At 40.1% G+C, this 17,749-nt stretch overlaps 1 protein-coding gene across 3 annotated transcripts in view; it reads right to left on the bottom strand.

Annotated features, from left to right (window-relative positions):
- The window catches only part of GNPAT (glyceronephosphate O-acyltransferase), a 50,366-nt gene extending 32,636 nt beyond the window's left edge, over positions 1–17,730 (bottom strand). For all 3 annotated transcript variants that reach the window (XM_075532009.1, XM_075532029.1, XM_075532018.1), the window contains exons 1-2: positions 17,480–17,730; positions 535–717 (exon numbers count right to left, since the gene is read on the bottom strand). In XM_075532009.1, the coding sequence (XP_075388124.1) occupies positions 535–717; positions 17,480–17,557 (261 nt within the window). In that variant the 5' untranslated portion in view covers positions 17,558–17,730. The remainder of the gene's footprint in view (positions 1–534; positions 718–17,479) is intronic.
- Between the last annotated feature and the right edge of the window lie 19 nt (positions 17,731–17,749).

Below are 17,749 nucleotides of genomic sequence, written 5' to 3'. Positions count from 1 at the left end.
GTTGATATTTGGGTCGGTTTATATGGTACATTTTTTAAAGTTGCATGAATGGTCCTAATATGCCACAAGGTTTGAAAACCACTAGAATTAGCTATTTCCTCTGTTAGGGGCATTGTTTCTTCCATCTAGAAATCCCTTATCATCTTTCAGGGTCCATTTAAAAAATCACTTCCCTGACTACCTAGCCAAATTAATTATCCCTTTCATAATTAATGTGAATACACATTGCATCACACTAGCATGTCTCTCTTACCATATCTTATTTAAGTGATCATACGACTGTCATCATTCCCTATTAGACTACAAACTTAAGTGGTCAGACAATATGGTGAAATTGCTTGCTTACCCTGAGTGCCTGGCAAAGAGGTTGACAATTGAGGATGAGTATTTGATAATGTGTTCAGCACAATAAATATTTAAAATATATATTAAAAATAACAAATGAAACCATGCCCATTAATAAATAAATTCATATAATCAAAAAGAGAAAATGTGTTGACAATGAACAAATCCATCTAAGCGGGGGATCATTACCTGTTTAATGATATAATGAATCTCTTCAGAACTGAGAACACTAGATTTAATATCACTTGGTGTGCAAGGAATCATTTCCCTATAAATAGGAGGCGTGTAGCATTTCATTGCAAATTTCAGGTCACTGACATGCCTTCTCTCCTCTAAAATATCTTCAAACTCCTCCCACTTCTTGAGCTCCTTCTGTGGACAAAGGAGAGAAATAACTGGTCCGTATCATAACATACATGAGGATACATTAGAAATCATAACAGTAAGATTTCACTCTTAACTAATTTTTATTCTGCAATATGTGAACAAGAGCAGTATTCGGATGCTAATAGTTTCATATAAATAGAAAAAGAAATGTAATAATTAAGGTCAATAAGCTTGGTATTAAATTATGAAAAATTTAATGATCATATTTCTGATTGTTTTCATTGTAAACTCCATACACTTTTGGGAAATTTGAAGATAGCAAAGATGATAAATTAAGCTCTAGAATATTCGGATCAATTTTACAAGTTTTCACTTACCCACACTGACAAAACTTGTTTGTCTGCCTCTTCCAACCTAGTCTTACAAAGTAAGCCCAAGTATACATTAGAAAATAAAATTACATAAAATAATGGAAATCCACATAGGTGCAAACAGGAAAATTTTTGTAAGAAAAATGGTGCTCTCATAATAAGCTACACGTAAGTAGTTGTCCGACGTACTTTAGACACACTGGGTGGGATCAGTTCCTGGGTAAGAACACCCTGCTTGGTAAATAGAGGGTCAGCAAAAAGAGGAAGACTCACAGGAGATGGACTGACACAGTGCTTGCAACAATGAACTCAAACGTCGCAGTGGGAGGATGGCACAGGACCTGGCAGTGTTCAGTTCTGTTGTATAATGGGTCATTGTGAGGCAGAAACCAGTTCATTGAACCTAACAGAAAAATGTTACCCCTACTCAAGCCAATGCAATGCAGCTTCTACCCAAGCAATCCTTAAAACTGCCACGTATCAGGCCCTAGCTGCTTGGTGCTCACAACTTTGCTCCCGGATCAAATAGAAAATTCAACTTGAAAAAAACCTGTGCAGGCGGAGAGCGAGTCACATGCCTCCTCTCGCCACTGACGCACAGGGTGACACTTCAGTCCAAGTGCCACTCTGCTCGGACAACTGGCTTAGTAGTGCCTAAATAGTCATCATTGTGCCTTTCATGTTTTACTTGCACAAAATATTATAATCGTGGCCCCAAAGAAAGTTAGTGGTCACAGCAGTAAAGCTAAGAGGAAAACTGGGAGAACCACAATAGAGTTCAAGAAATCATTGTGAAATTTGGCTCAGGTCGCCACTGTTTTAAAATTATTTTTTAATTTGGCAACTGACTACAACATCGCTAAGTTAACATTATTAACATTTTTTAGGGGAAAATGTGATTTAAGCAGCTAATGTAGCAAAAGGTGTGAAATTGTTAACCACGAAACAAAACCATTGAAGAGACTGAAAAGTTAATTTGGTTAAAGCAGAAACCACTAGATAGAGATAGCATATCAGAAAACAGTGATTGATATATGAGGAAGCTAAAAGCCTCCAGTGATTTGAAGTCCTGGAAAAATGAATTTTTAAGTGTAATTTTTAGCTTCTGAACCAATTATTTCCATTATTTCTTATGGGGGAAAATGCTCTGTTTTCGAACTTTTCAATGTTTGAACATGAATTGGGAACGAACCGGGTTTGACAACAGAGGTATCTCTGTATATATAATTTAACTTTGTGGATTGTAGTAACCCAGCTTAGCATGAGGAACTCCATTTTGTTTTAAACTGCCTTCAACCCCTTGCTAACAGCTAGTCCCCCTTCCCTGCTCGCCTGACAGACCTGGATGCTCTAGATATGTCTCTGTACTGCCTGCCCAATTAGCAAGAAATGTAAACAATCCTGTTAGACCTTGAATTATGACCTGCAATGGTGCTGTGCACCCAGCCCCCACCCCACCCCCTTTTCCCCTGCCAGTCTGGTAAGAATGTAACTGCTTGAATATCCCTCTCCTTAAGGCAGCCCACTACCTGGAACTATGAAAGTCCTGGACTTTCTTTGTCTTGGGAGGATAGTTTTCCAGGCTCTAGTCTACTCTCAAACCAGCTGTTCTCACCTAGTACATCAGATTAGGTGGAGATTTACATTTCAGATCACCATTTGTGTATGGAACAATTTAAATACCATTTCACACCTCCAATAGCTTGCCTGGACCTGTCCCCTGCCTTCTTTCTCCCTCTTCTCCCTCTCATAGACTATTACCTTCCCTTTAACCCTAGTTAACACCTGTCCACCGTCCACCGTCCACCCTTTAGCCTGTTGCTTTCCTCTTTCTCCTTTTCCCTCCTACCCATGGGAACTATCAAAACGTATTCTTTTGGTATGGAAATATTTTTCTGGATTTTTTTCTTTTACAACAATGAAAAACTTTTTTCTTTCTCATACATTATTTGGTCTTTTGTGACGAAAACTTATTTTAAATTTAAAATATGGACCATACCAAGCTGTTTATCTTGTCTTTGTTATGACTATTTTCCCATACTAAATATTGCCCTAAAATATTTTAATGGTTAGATAATAAATTTATATATGCCCTAATATCTTACAATATTTTTTCTCTAATTACCAAATGGTTCATTATTAAACTTTGGAAAGTAAAAGTAAAGCACAAGGAAAATTAAATTCACCTGTAATCCATACACAAGTTCGTGAATGATTTTGCTACTACTGTGAGTTTGGTATGAGTAGACACATTGCATTCCCACCACCACCGCCACACCTTCATTTTGCTTTGCTCCCTGACTTTTCCAATTAATTCCATAAATATCTTCCATGATATTATTTTTTATTATTCCATGATAACATTTTTCACTTTCTTCATGTATTTCCCATTTCTACTCCTCCTTCTCTCCCAACCCTTCTGAACTTTGGCTATCCTAAGGACTGTAGACCTCCTGGTGTTACCGATCCACGTATAGATCTAATGTTCAGCTGAAAACTGAGTCAGATGAGTGAGTTTGGTTGGAGGCCTGAAGAGTGACTAAGGGCCATAGTGTCAGGGATCCCAAGTTGACTTGGGCATTTTTATGGCTGAGTTTTGATCTACTTTTCTCTCCCAACTCTATCTAGGAATTTATTTTACAGTAGTTGGTTATAGTAACTGGATATCATCTAGTTCTTTGGCTCTCAAAGCTGGACAGGTCAAACTCCGAATGGTCTATTAATCCACTAAACTAATGGCTTCCATATGACTTAGATTTTCTTTAGGCTACTCTGAACAAAGAGAGAGTAATATTGTTTGTACCTTAAACGGCTGCTCAAAAGCTTTAAAGATCCCCATCACTACGGACCAAAGTAGGCTGTAGATAGATCATGGGCTTTGTGGACTAGATTATGCCAATGGACCTGGGTGATGTGTGATAACTGCTACTTTCAAGGATACCCCCCCACCCCCACCCTTACTCTGGTCTTCCTGAAAATTTTCTATTCTGCTTTTAATGTGTCACTCTTATCACAATGGAAAATCTTCCTCATTTCTCTAATTCAGTGCTTCTCAACCTGAGGGAGTTCCCTTCACCCCCCCTCCCCAAATGGCAAATATTATCTCTTTCCATGCACTTCCTTTAATATGTTAACATCTTTAAACCTCTTATCTTTGATGCACATATTATTCTCAAGTGCTCTACTGTTTTAAAATACTAATTGTACATGCTTCCAAACCTTGACCTTCTCCTGCGTTACTGTTATACACATTTAGCTGTATTTTACACTTGGCATTTTAAAAATCAAGTTTATTTCTTCTCGGCACAATCTTGCTGTTACTGTGTGCCACCGGTTCAATTCCAATTCATAATAACCCCATGGGCTAGAACAGAACTGTATACAGAGTAAAACCATAGGTTTCCCAGGCAATTATCACTGAGGGGAGCAAATTACCAGGTATTTTCTCCTTTGGAGATGTTGGTAGGTTTGAATTCCAACCTTTCGATTAGCAGCTAAGCACTTAAGCCATTGAACCACATATATTTTGTTTCTCTTTGAATCAGTTCTCCACATTGAATCAGCTCAATGACAGTGGGTTTGATTTTTTTTGTTTGTTCAGCATTGTGATCCTATCAAAATAATTATGACCAAATTATTCACGGTTTAAAACACAAACACTTCAGAATAAAACCATGACCTGGCCGTGGTTTACCTCTCCAGACCCATCTCATACCATGCCAAAAAAGCCCCCAAATCTAACCCAGTTGGTGTTGAGTTGATTTATACAGACAGAACCCAGGAGGTATAGTGGTTACACACAGGGCTGTTATCTCAAGGTCCACAGTTTAAAACCACCAATCATTTCTTGGTAGAAAGATGGAGCTTTCTACTCCTATACAGTATTACAGTCTCATGAACTCACAGGGAAGTTTTACTCTCTACTTTAGGGTCATTATGAGTCAGTAATTGCCTGAGTGGCAGTGAGGGGGAGAATCTTTCAGAAGCAATCACCAGGTCTTTCTTCTAAGATGCCTCTGGGTAGACTAAAATCACCAACCTTAGCTGCACTCTAATTGTCAGAGCTTCCCAGGGACTGCACCCATCATGCCACACTATAAATCACACAGTCTTCTGACTAGGGCGTGATGTCCATGTATCCAACACACATCACTGGTGGCATCCCTCTGTGCCTTTGCATATTCTCATCTCTCTGTTGGAATGAGTTCCTGTTCCTCTGTCATCCTATCTCACGTATTCCTCTCTGTAAATACTCTGCTTCAGTTCTCCAGAGAGACTCACTCACCCTTCTCATAAGAACTTCCCTAAAAAACGTTCTTATCCTACTCATGTATCCCACAATGTAATTGTTTCCATGTCTGTCTTCCATACTAAAATGAAATTATGTCCAGGATAGGTTGATTTGTTTTCTCTTTGTATTCTTATATCTAGTCATGATTAGAATATGGCAGATGCTCAATAAATGGTCAATAATTAATGAGTAATTATTGCAGTAATAGGAAAATATAAGATGTTAACCTGAAATTATAATTAAGCATAAGATTAAAAAATAAAAATAATTTCTGAAGAATTTAACTATAAAAGGACAAGGGAAGGATGTTACATATACTAATATAAACATGCTTGTGCCACATATATATTTGCAATCACCTCATATGCATATGAGAGCTGGATAATGAATAAGAAAGACCAAAAAACTGATGCCTTTAAATCAACGGTTCTCAAACTATGCGTCGCGACCCCTTTGGGTGCCAAACGACCTTTCACAGGGGTCACCCAATTCACAACAGTTGCAAAATTAGAGTTATGAAGTAGCAACGAAAATAATTTTATGGTTGGGGGGGATCACCACATTAGGTCACAGCATTAGGAAGGTTGATAACCACTACTTTAAATGATGGTATTTTAAAAAAATAATGGTGTTAGTGATAATATTAAATATGCCATGGGCTGCCAAAAAAAAATATCTTTGAAGAAGTGCAGCCAGAATATGCCTTAAAAGCAAGGATGAAGAGATTTATCTCATGTACTTTGGATATGTTATCAGGTGAGACTAATTCCTGGAAAAAGCCATCATGCTTGTTGAAGTACAGGGAAAAAAGGAAGTGCTCACTGAAATGGATTGACAGGGTGGCTGTTGAAGTTACATAAGATTGTCAATTTGAGATTTAAACGCGAATGGGGTGGAGTTTAGCCTGTCAATCAGGTCACAGCTTGATGACTTCATTGGGTGACACTAAGGAGAGAAATAGATCACTCCCTGCAAGACATCCTTGCTGTCACATGGAGACCCATGCAAGTGCTGAGAGTCTTCTACTGCCACTGGATCCACAAGACTTTCCACCCACTGGCCTGTGATCTTCCTGCACTTGTCATCATCGCATGGCTGCGTAAGTCTGAAGAATTTATGGACTAGTATTAACATAAGGGGTAATATCAAATTTAAGGACTTGATCTGGGATGTTTTCTCAATATTCAATTGCTCTTATATATAAAGTTCTTTCATACATACATGAGTGTCTATGAATTTTGTTTCTCTGGTCAAGCAGACTAACACAGTGGCCGTAGTAGTTCAAATACAGTGACAGTTGTGAGGATGACACAGGACTGGGCAGAATTTCCTTTTGTTGCACAGAGTTGCTATGAGTCAGGATTGAATCAATGGCACCTAAATATGAAGGGTGAAATCTTTTAACTTTTGATGTAAAACTATACTTGTTATAACATATTGACATACTCTTGGTTATAAGACTGGAGAATTTTTTTCAAATTTCACATTTCCCACCATTAAAGTAATACATAATTATATATGCTCTGATACAATGCAAGATACAATTCTTATGTTGTATACTTTGCATGCACACACGCACATATATGGACTTCTAAAACTTTGTAGGAAAATTCCATTGTTTTTTTAAAATTAGTTTTAGTTTTTAATTAGTTTATTTTTAACAGTTTCCCCAACATACAAGTCACATATCATTCATTTCAAGAGTTCAATTACATTCATAAGAGTTGAGCAACCGATGGTGCCCGGCTATCAAAAGAGATAGTGTCTGGGGTCTTAAAGGCTTGAAGGTGAACAAGCGGCCATCTAGCTCAGAAGCAAATAAGCCCACATGGAAGAAGCACACCGGCCAGTGTGATCACGAGGTGCCCAAGGGACCAGGTATAAGGCATCATGCAAAAAAAAAAAGATATAAGTGTGTGTATGTATGTGTATATGTATATATGCATGTATATATATGTATATATATCATATTAAATGAAGGGGGAAGTGCAGAGTGGAGACCCAAGGCCCAAGTGTCGACCAATGGAGATCCCCTCATAGAGGGGTTTAGGAGAGGAGATGGGTTAATTAGGGTGTGAGGTAGTATCGATGAAGAACACAGCTTTCCCCCGGATCCTGGATGCTTCCTCCCCCCAACTACCATGATCCGAATTCTACCTTGCAGGGCTGGATAGGACAGAGGCTGTACACTGGTGCATATGAGGGTTGGAGGTACAGGGAATCCAGGGTGGATGATACCTTCAGGACCAAGGGTGTGAGGGAGGATGCTGGGAGAGTGGAGGGTGAGTGGGTTGGAAAGGGGGAACTGATTACAAGGATCCACATGTGACCTCTTCCCTGGGAGAGGGACAGCAGAGAAGGGGGGAAGGGAGACTCCGGATAGGGCAAGATATGACAAAACAACGATGTATAAATTACCAAGGGCATATGAGGGAGGGGGGAAGGGGGAGGGAGGAGGGGAAAAAAAAGAGGACCTGATGCAAGGGGCTTAAGTGGAGAGCAAATGCCTTGAGAATGATTGGGGCAGGGAATGTATGGATGTGCTTTATACAATTGATGTATGTATATGTATGGATTGTGGTAAGAGTTGTATGAGTCCCTAATAAAATGTAAAAGAAGAAAAGAGAAAAAATGATTAGGGCAAAGACTGTACAGATGTGCTTTATACAATTGATGTATGTATATATATGAACTGTGAAAAGAATTGTATGAGCCCCAATAAATTGTTAAAATTAAAAAAAAAAAGAATTGGAAAAAAAAAAGAAAAATTAATAAATAATTTAAAAAAAGAAAAAAAAAAAAGAGTTGAGCAACCATAACCACAATCAATTTCAGGACAGTTCTTCTTCCTTGTATTTATTGTTAGCTCCCCATTTCCACCAGCCTCTCTGCCATGTCCCTTTGAATCCAGTTGTTGTCTACAAGTTTACCTAGTCTGGGTTTCAAATATAGAGAAACACAATCAAGGAAAAACCAAAACAAAGAGCCTAGCAACAATGATAGAATAAAACAGATAACCCTCAATCAAAAACAAAGCACAATATATTAAAAACTGGATCAATTATACATGTGGAAATCTAGGGGAGGGAATGGTATTAGGGCTTGATGCATTACCTTTTAATTCAATTTTCCACAAACTTTTGTAGCCCCTTTGTATGTACAGAAGGATCCCTGGTAGTGGATTGGTTAAACTTTGGGATGCTAACTGAAAGTTCAGCAGTTCAAACCCACCAGCTGCTCTGAGGAATAAAGATTAGGTAGTAGTTTTACTCTGTATTACCGGGATGCTAACACACACACACACACAGACACACACACACACACACACACACACACACACACAAAATGAGAGAATGAAAACACCCCATCAGGACAAATAAGGGGTATAGTAGGCATGTATATTTTGAAAATGTTTGCCAAATATGATTATCTAAGAACATTCAATGGTTCTCTGTAAGATTCTGTCCTATACTTCTTTACCTCTGTCCAAGAGAGGGGCATAAAGGTAGAGAGAAGCTCAGTTAAAAAAATTCCCTTATCGAATATTTATCTTTTTGTAATTAATCTATTTCACTCAACATAATAACCTCAAGGTTCATCTGTGCTATGAGAGGTTCCACGGCTTCATCCTTATTCTTCAACATTGTACACTACCCCGTTGCTTTGTATATACCATAGTTTGATTTTCCATACACCACTATTGGGAACTCTATTTTTGTTACTTCTCTCTTACAGGTGTCTTGCCAGACTTCGGTTTCATGAATTTTATGTATATTGCATAGCCTATATTTTAACTGTCCTAGTGTTGGTGAAAATCTGCCCAGCATTTGTATTCAGTAATAAACAAAAACTTATAAATAAATTACTTCCCTAGGTGTCCACTCACTGTCCCAAACAAGTCGTGTTTTCCTTGGCTCCAAGTCTTTGCACTCACTATCCTACTAATCAAAATCACCTTCACCCAGAAAGGCTTACATGATCTCTAAAATGTCTAATCTCCCCTACCTCATTTGGCTTTCAAGTTTCCTTATTTTTGCTTCTATGATTAAATATATTAATTGATAAAGCACAGTCTAATTCAAAGAATGAGACATCCTTCTTCTGTTAAACGAACACTGCAAACACAGAGGTTAAAGTGTAATGCTGCTAACCAGTAAGTCAGCAATTTGAATCCAGCAATCTGAACCTAAGGGAGAAAGATGCAGCAATCTGCGCCGGTATAGACTTAGAACCTAGGAAACCCTATGGAGCAGCTCTAAATGGTCCTATATGGTCACTATGTGCCAGAATCAATTTGACAGAAAAGGGTACTCCAATAATTTAGTCTAACTGAAGTTTATGTTTTTATAATATTCGTCTACATTCAGCCAAAGAAAATCTCTTTTATATGCTAGAATTGAGTCTTCAAACAGGGAGACAACACAGAGAACATCTCATCCCAATAGTTGTTTAAATATTCTGTTAAGGCATTTGATTTTCCTTGAAAGCAAGAAACTGCTCCATAGGATTTCCAAGGTTGTTAATCTTCTGAGCAGCAGACATTCCTCTATTTCTTTCTCCAAGTGAGCAGCTGGTGGGGTTAAACCTGCAGACCTTGCCCAAAGCATAACCCTAGACCACCAGGGCTCTTAGAATCTGGTAGGTACCATTAATGTTTGCTGCAAGCAGCAGTAGCTTAAATGGCTCAGAAGTACTATTTCAGATTAGACAGAAAGCATTGAACGACAGTGTGGATGAGGAAATAAACAAGGGAAAATGAAATAGTAAGGATAACTTCAGGTTATAATGAAAGTCAAAGTTAGGCAGTCACAAGAGTAAGAACCACTGTTGAAGAAAAGGTTGCTGTCCAGTGATCAGAAGTAGAAAAGCTCAAATAAAAAGCCTAACTTTCACATTTAAAAAATTGGCAAAAGTTTTCCCATAAAAAAAAACAACAACCCCAAAATTGACCTCAAAGTGCTAACCATAAAAAGAGATAAGGAGGGACACTATATAATGCTCAAGGGGATGGTAGACAATGAAACACTAAGAATTTTAAACATATATTCCCCAAACAAGAGACCCAATGAATAGTTAACAAAATGCTCCAAAAGATGAAAAAAGAAATCACAGGCTTAACAATTATAGGTGACTTCAATACATCCCTCTGAGAAAGATAGGTCATAGGGAAACTCAACTAGGAGGCTAGAGATCTAAACACTGCAATTAGACATTTTGACCTGATAGATACTCACAGAGCTCTTCACTCAAATACAAATACAAAAAAAATATGTCATTCTTTGCAAGCCCACATGGCACATATTCAAAGACAGACCACATGCTGGGGCATAAGTAGAATCTGCATAAATTTAAGCACATTGATATCATACAGACCTCTCTCTCTGATCATTGTGCCACAAAGCTGGAAATCAAAAAAGGAAGATGAAGAAAACAAGGGCAAACTATTGGAAAATGAATAACTCTCTCTTGAAAAAGGAGTGTGTACTGACCAGATCGGCGATAAAATTAGGATATTCCTAGAAACCATAGAGAATGAAAACATAACCTAGCAAAACCTATGGGGTACACCAAAGGCAGTTATCAGAGGAAGTGTCACAGCAATACACTCACACATGGAAAAGGAAGAGCTACTAAGGAATGACATGCTGACACAAAATTTACAGCAACTAGAACAGAGACAGCAGGACAATTCTACTAATACAAAAGAAAAGAAACAATAAAAATCAGGGTTGAGATTAAGGAAAGGAAAACAATGAAAAAATAATGCTGCTAAAAGTTGGCTCTTTGAAAGGATAAACAGACTCGATAGACCACTGGCAAACCAAAGAAAGGACGGAACAAATTTCAATAGCAAGGATGAGGGATGAAAGAGGGGACATTACAACAGACCCAAATGAAATGAAAGAATAATCACAAGGGACTACGAAGGCTTGTACTCCAATAAATTCAACAACTTGGAAGACATGGACAAAACCTTGGAAAAACAATCCCTTCCTAGACCATTACCAATGGACATCAGACCCATAGCAATAAAAGAAATAGGCAAGGTTATCAAGGGAATATCAACAAAAAAAAATCCCCTGGACCAGATGGATTCACAGGAGAATTATGCCAAGTATTCATGGAAGAACTGACAGCAATGCTACACAAACTTTTCTAGAACATAGAAAAAGACGGCAAACTCCTGAACTCCTCCTATGAGAAGCTACTACAACTCTGATACTGAAACCAAGCAAGGATCCCACAAGAATCGAGAACTACAGACCAATATCCCTAATGAACATTGAAGCAAAAATCCTTGACAAAACACTGACCAATAGGATACAAAAGTATGTAAAACAAATAATTCACCATGACCAAGTGGGATTCGGATGCAGGGATGGTTCAACATATGAAAGACCATTAGTATCATTCGCCACATTGACATGAAACACTGTAAGAACCACATGATAATATCGATAGATATGGAAAAAGCATTAGACAAGATCCATCACTAATTCCTGTTTAAGACACTCAAGAAGATAGCAATGGAAAGAAAATTCCTCAATATAATATGCTACATATAAAAAACCAACAGCCAAAAAGAAGAAGAAGAAAAACCAACAGCCAACGTGGTAGTCAATGGAGAAATTACTAACATAATCCCACAGAAAAAGGTGAAAATACAAGGATACCCCTTGTCCCCACTCTTATTTAACATCGTCCTGGAGATTTTAGCTAACAGCACAAGGCAAAGAAAAGACATCACAGGTATTTGCCTGGGGAAGGAAGAGGTGAAACTATCGTTATTCAGATATGATTTTATATATGTAAAATGCCAAGGGGAGTACTGGAAGCAATAGAGGATTATGGCAGAGTGGCAGGATACAAGATCAACAAACAGAAGTCTATCAGACTGCTCTAGACAACGGACAAGAACACAGAAGAGAAGTGGTACCCTTCACAATAGTCAAGCACAAACTGAAATATCTAGGGATGTACCTGACTAAACGAATAAAAAATTTGTATGAGGAAAATTATGGAACACTATTACAAGAAACCAAAAGTGACCTTGTGGATTGGAATATAGTAAATATAGTAAAGATGTCAGTTCTGCCCAAGGCACTATATAAGTTTAAAGCAATTCCAATAAAATTCTTTGAAGAAATGGAAAAACTGATTACGAACTTCATATGGAGAGGGAAGTAGCCCAGAATTAGCAGAGAACTCCTCAAGGACAGAGTGGGAGGGCTTGCTTTACCTGACATTAGCACATACTATACAGCCACAATGGTCAAAACCGCATGATATTGGTATAATTACAGATACTCAGACCAATGGAAAAAGAACTGAAAATCCAGAAATAAAATCACAGCATAAAGACAACTGATCTTTGATAAGGACCCCAAAAATATCAAATGGGAAGTGGAGGCCCTCTTCACCAAGTGGTGCTGGAAAAAATGGGTGTCTACCTGCAGAAAAATGAAGCAAGACCCTTATCTCACTCCATGCACAAGAATAAACTCAAGGTGGATCACAGACCTAGAGGTAAAACCCCAAACTATTAGGGCCATCAATGAGGGAATTGGGACAAACCTGATAACCTTGGAACAGGGATTACATAGGCTATCGGAAATCGGGAAGGACACCAACACAGAGGAGGCACAAATTGACCAGTGGGGCATACTAAAAATAAAACACCAATGAACATCGAAAGAATTCACAAAGAGAGTAATAAGAGAGCCCACAGACTGGGAAAACATCTTTAGCAATGACACATCAGACAAATGTCTTATCACTAAAAGCTACAATACTCAGCTAGCTTCCAAAAAGAAAAAAATTAACTGTCCACTGAGGAGGTGGGCAAAGGACCTGAACCAAGTTTCACAAGGGCAGAAATCTAAATGGCCAATAAACGTATGCGAAAATGTTCGCTATTATTAGCCATAAGAGAAATGCAAATTAAAATAACAATGATATACCACATAACATGCTCAAAGATAGCCCAATTCAAAAAGTCAGAAAGCAACAAATGATGGAGGGGTGTGGGGAGAAAGGAAATCTTATCTACTGCTGGTGGACCTGTAGGTATGCACAACCACTAAATTGATTTGGCGATATCTAAAACAGACGGAAATTGAGCTACCATACGATCCAGCAATCCCCCTACTGGGCACAGACCCAGAAGAGGCAAGAAACAAACCACGGCCAGGCATCTGTGCTGCAGTGTTCATCATGGCACCATTCACAATCGCAAGGAGCTGGAAACAACCCAAATTTCCATTAACAGATGAATGGATTTAAAACCGTGGTACATACAGACAACGGAGTACTATGCATCCCTCTAAACAAAGTAAGCCAAGCACAAAAGGACAAGTACACATGAATTCACTAGGGTAAATGTAAAAATGCAAAAGGGGCATAGGTAAAAACTACTGTATACAAACATTTCCTGGGGTGAGGTCCACGTAGTATGGCAGAGGTCAGGCCAAATCCAAGGATACATATGGTAGTCAACTAAAGTGGAGGGGGGAATAGAAAAAAAGACATGGGTAGTGGGGGAACAAGGCACTAACTAACCCAAGGGGAGGGTATTGTATCTCCACAGGGAAAAAGGGACCAGACTTCAACCCGGTGCTCCAAGATGTGAATGTAACATACCATCATGAAACAGGGAACCAATAGAGAGGTCTAAGGGGCTGGCCCCAATTCCAAGTACGTGGACAGCTCCCACCCTCCTCCCCGCAGAAGAATTCACCTCAGAGGACAAAACTGAAGCTACAGCTCTGGGAGAGGGACATGTCTGATCAGAGCACAAAGGAACAAATGAAGGGAGAGGAAGGGAGAGTGGAACACATCTTGGCCTACCAAGCCCTGACGATGATATTCCTGCTCACAGCCGCCAAAGCACAGAGAGGACCATAGGGCTAGCCCCACTATGAGACATGATGTCTCTCACTAATCCATAGTGCTACAGAGGACAACAATGGCAACTGTGTGAGAATTATGCCTGATCTGACCCCACCACATTGAAGCAAAACACTGAGGGCATGCAACAGAACAGCAAGGGGAATTGGGCATACCAAAATTAGACTTTGAGGCCAGGGCATGGCACCCAATCAGACTCAACTGGAAAACACTCCTAAAGGTCACCAAACAGACCTTGAACTATTTAGAGGCTTTTATTTTTTTATGTCATCTTTGTTTTTTGTTACTTTGTTTTGCTCTGTCTTGTTTTTTGTGCATATTATTATCTCTGCAGTTCTATCCAGATAAGATAAGCAGGATAAACATTCTGAAGGAGAAAACAACTGGACTGATGGTTATGGGGGGACATGGGAGAGGGGAAGGTGGGGGAAAGGGGGTGGATGTACAAACCCAGGGACAAGGGAACAGCAAGTGATCTAAAATCGATGGCAAAGAGGGTATAGGAGGCCTAGTCGGGTTTGATCAAGGGCAATGTAACTGAGAGGAATTACTGAAACACAAATGAAGGCTGAACATGATAGTGGGACAAGAGGAACATAAAAGGAAATAGAGGAAAGAACTAGGAAGCAAATATAGAGGTCTAAATATAGGCATGTACATATATAAATATATTTTATATATGCTGATGATGAGGTAATAGATCTATGTGCATATTATTTATAGGTTTAGTATTAAGGTAGCAGATGGACATTGGGCCTAGACTCAAGTACTCCCTCAATGCAAGTACACTTTGTTTCTATTAAACTGGCATTCCATGATACTTACCTTCCCAACACGATACTGAAGAGAAAGTGGGTGCATAAGCAAATGGGGTGAAGAAAGCTGATGGTGCTCGGCTATCAAAAGATATAGCGTCTGGGGTCTTAAAGGCTTGAAGATAAACAAACAGCCATCTAGCTGAGAAGCAACAAAACCCACATGGAAGAAGCACACCAGCCTGTGTGATCATGAGGTGTCAATGGGATCAAGTATCAGGCATCAAAGACCCAGAACAAAAAATTCCATCATTTTGAATGAGGGGGAGTGCAGAGTGGAGACCCAAAGCCTATGGGTAGGCAGCTGGACACCCCCTTACAGAATGATCATGGGGAGGAGACGAGCTAGTCAGGGTGCAGTGTAGCAATGATGAAACATACAACTTTCCTTTAGTTTTTTTAATGTTTCCTTCCTCCCACTATCATGATTCCAATTCTACCTTACAAATCAGACCAGAGGATGACCAGAGGATATACACTGGTACAGATCAGAGCTGGAAACAGATCAGAGCTGGAAACACAGGCAATCCAGGACAGATAAACCCCTCAGGACCAATAATGAGTGTAACAATTCCAGGAGGGTGAGGGGTAGGTGGGGGAGAAAGGGTGAACTAATCACAATGATCTTCATATAACCCACTTCCTGGAGAACAGACAACAGAAAAGTGGGCGAAGGGAGACATCGGTCAGTGTAAGACATGAAAAAAAATCATAAATTATCAAGGGTCATGAGGGAGGGTGGGAGAGGGGAGAAAATGAGGAGCTGATACCAAGGGTTCAAGTAGAAAGCCAATGTTCTGAGAATGATGAGGGCAACAAATGTACAAATGTGCTTTACACAATGGATGGATGTATGGATTGTGATGAGTTGTACGAGCCCCCAATAAAATGATTTAAAAACCCAACAACACAGTAATGAAAGGGAAAGTAAAAAAGTAAATAAATAAAATCAACCTTTTTCTTTAATTCATTCAAGGAAAATTCCAGTCAATTAAAAATTCAGTTTGGGGTAGATAAAGCTACATATGTAGAAAGTAGAAGATGAATTGAGAGGTTAAAGTGATAATAAGCCTTGCAGAAGTGAACTGTTAATAGCAAACATAAACTCCAAATCCTTGACACCACGGGTTCAGAAGTTTCCCCATGTCCCCAAACCACATACTGATAAGAGTGCATTCCAAAAAACTCATAGAACAGTTAAATGAAATTGAGAAAAATATTAAAATTCCCCCTTCACACAACCAGGACAGTGCAGTCTCAATGTGCAGAAAGCCATGTACGAATGTATTCTTTTACAATCATTTTTTGGTTAGCTCGTTTGTGTTTTCCCTGTTTTGACCTTTCTGTAAAAATTTACACTATATTTAAGACAGATTTTAAAAATTGACACTGCCAAAATGTACCTTTAAAGTATATTATTTTATTTCTTCCAAAAGTATTTAAAAATCAAGTTTACCAGTATAACAGTTGCCCAAGAATGAAGTAATACTGAGTGTCCCAACACCTCCAGCTCATAATTTCTTCATGAAAATTATGAGGTGGTTGTGATGACAATGCCAAGTTGGCAAGAGAGTCGCAGTATTAGCTGCATAATGACTTTTGGGGAAAAAAAAAAGACGACGACGCAGGCTTTTCTTCCAGTAATATTAAAGCAGCGGTAAGGTCGGGTGGGGAGCCGCAGGTTATCTCTGGCTGGATCACATGGGTTTCTCAGGCTCGCCCAGAAAGTGGCTCAACACACCCTGCCTCTCCCTTGAGGAGGAAATCCAACCCTTGCCCATAAACTTACTCCTCCTGGCAGAGGTTCCGTACAGCAGCGTAGAACTGACCCACGGATTTTCCTAAACTGCAATCCTTACCGAAGCTTTCTTGGAGCTGACTCCTAATTTTCATCCCTAGCTCTACGGCCAGGGGGCTTCTGAAGGCCCAAGGGCCGAAGGAAAGAGAAGGAATCCACGGGAAGGAACTTGAAGAATCCACCCAAACCAGAAAACCCATTGCGGTGGAATAGATTGATAACCCTTTTAAGACCCACCGCCAAATAATCGGTTCCCACTCATTGCTATCCTAAAGGGCGGCGAACAATTGTTCTGTGGTTTTGAAACTGTGGACCTTTATCGGCGCAGAATGCATCTTTCTCCTGCAGGACAGCTGGCAGGGTCGAAACACCAACCTCGTGATAACGACAAACGCTAAACGCACCGCGCCACCAGGGACCCTACGTAAACTTCTAGATGCCTACACACCTGTAGACAGGCAGGGCGCGACACCCTGTTGCCTTGGAAACCAAGCCGGTAACCACTCCCTGCCTCCTCAGGGACCGTCCTAGGCGCCCACTCCAGGGCCTGGGACGGTGGGCTGGAGGAAGTTGGGAGCACGTAGCAGGGCGGGGGTCGTCGCCCGAGGCCCGGCGCGGAGCCTACCGAGTAGAGGTGCACCACGGCGCTGGGACTGGTGGAGCCGGCAGACAGACGAGAGCTTGATGCACTGGAGGGATCCATCGCGCGTCCGTCGTCCCAGGTGGCTCTGGGCGGCCTCGCTACACGATCAGGGTGCCGCAGCCGCTGGGGGCGGTTCTTCCGCGCTGGGCGGCCCGACTTCGCCTAGGGCGACAGCACCCTCTGCGGCCGCTCCGGAGGGCCCCGGGCGCCGCCATCTTAAGCAGGACGGAAGCCGCGTGGGGACCCGGCGCG

This window comes from Tenrec ecaudatus, chromosome 1 (assembly GCF_050624435.1).
Source record: "Tenrec ecaudatus isolate mTenEca1 chromosome 1, mTenEca1.hap1, whole genome shotgun sequence".
Taxonomy (NCBI): domain Eukaryota; kingdom Metazoa; phylum Chordata; class Mammalia; order Afrosoricida; family Tenrecidae; genus Tenrec; species Tenrec ecaudatus.
This window is presented reverse-complemented; position numbering and strand designations above follow the sequence as displayed.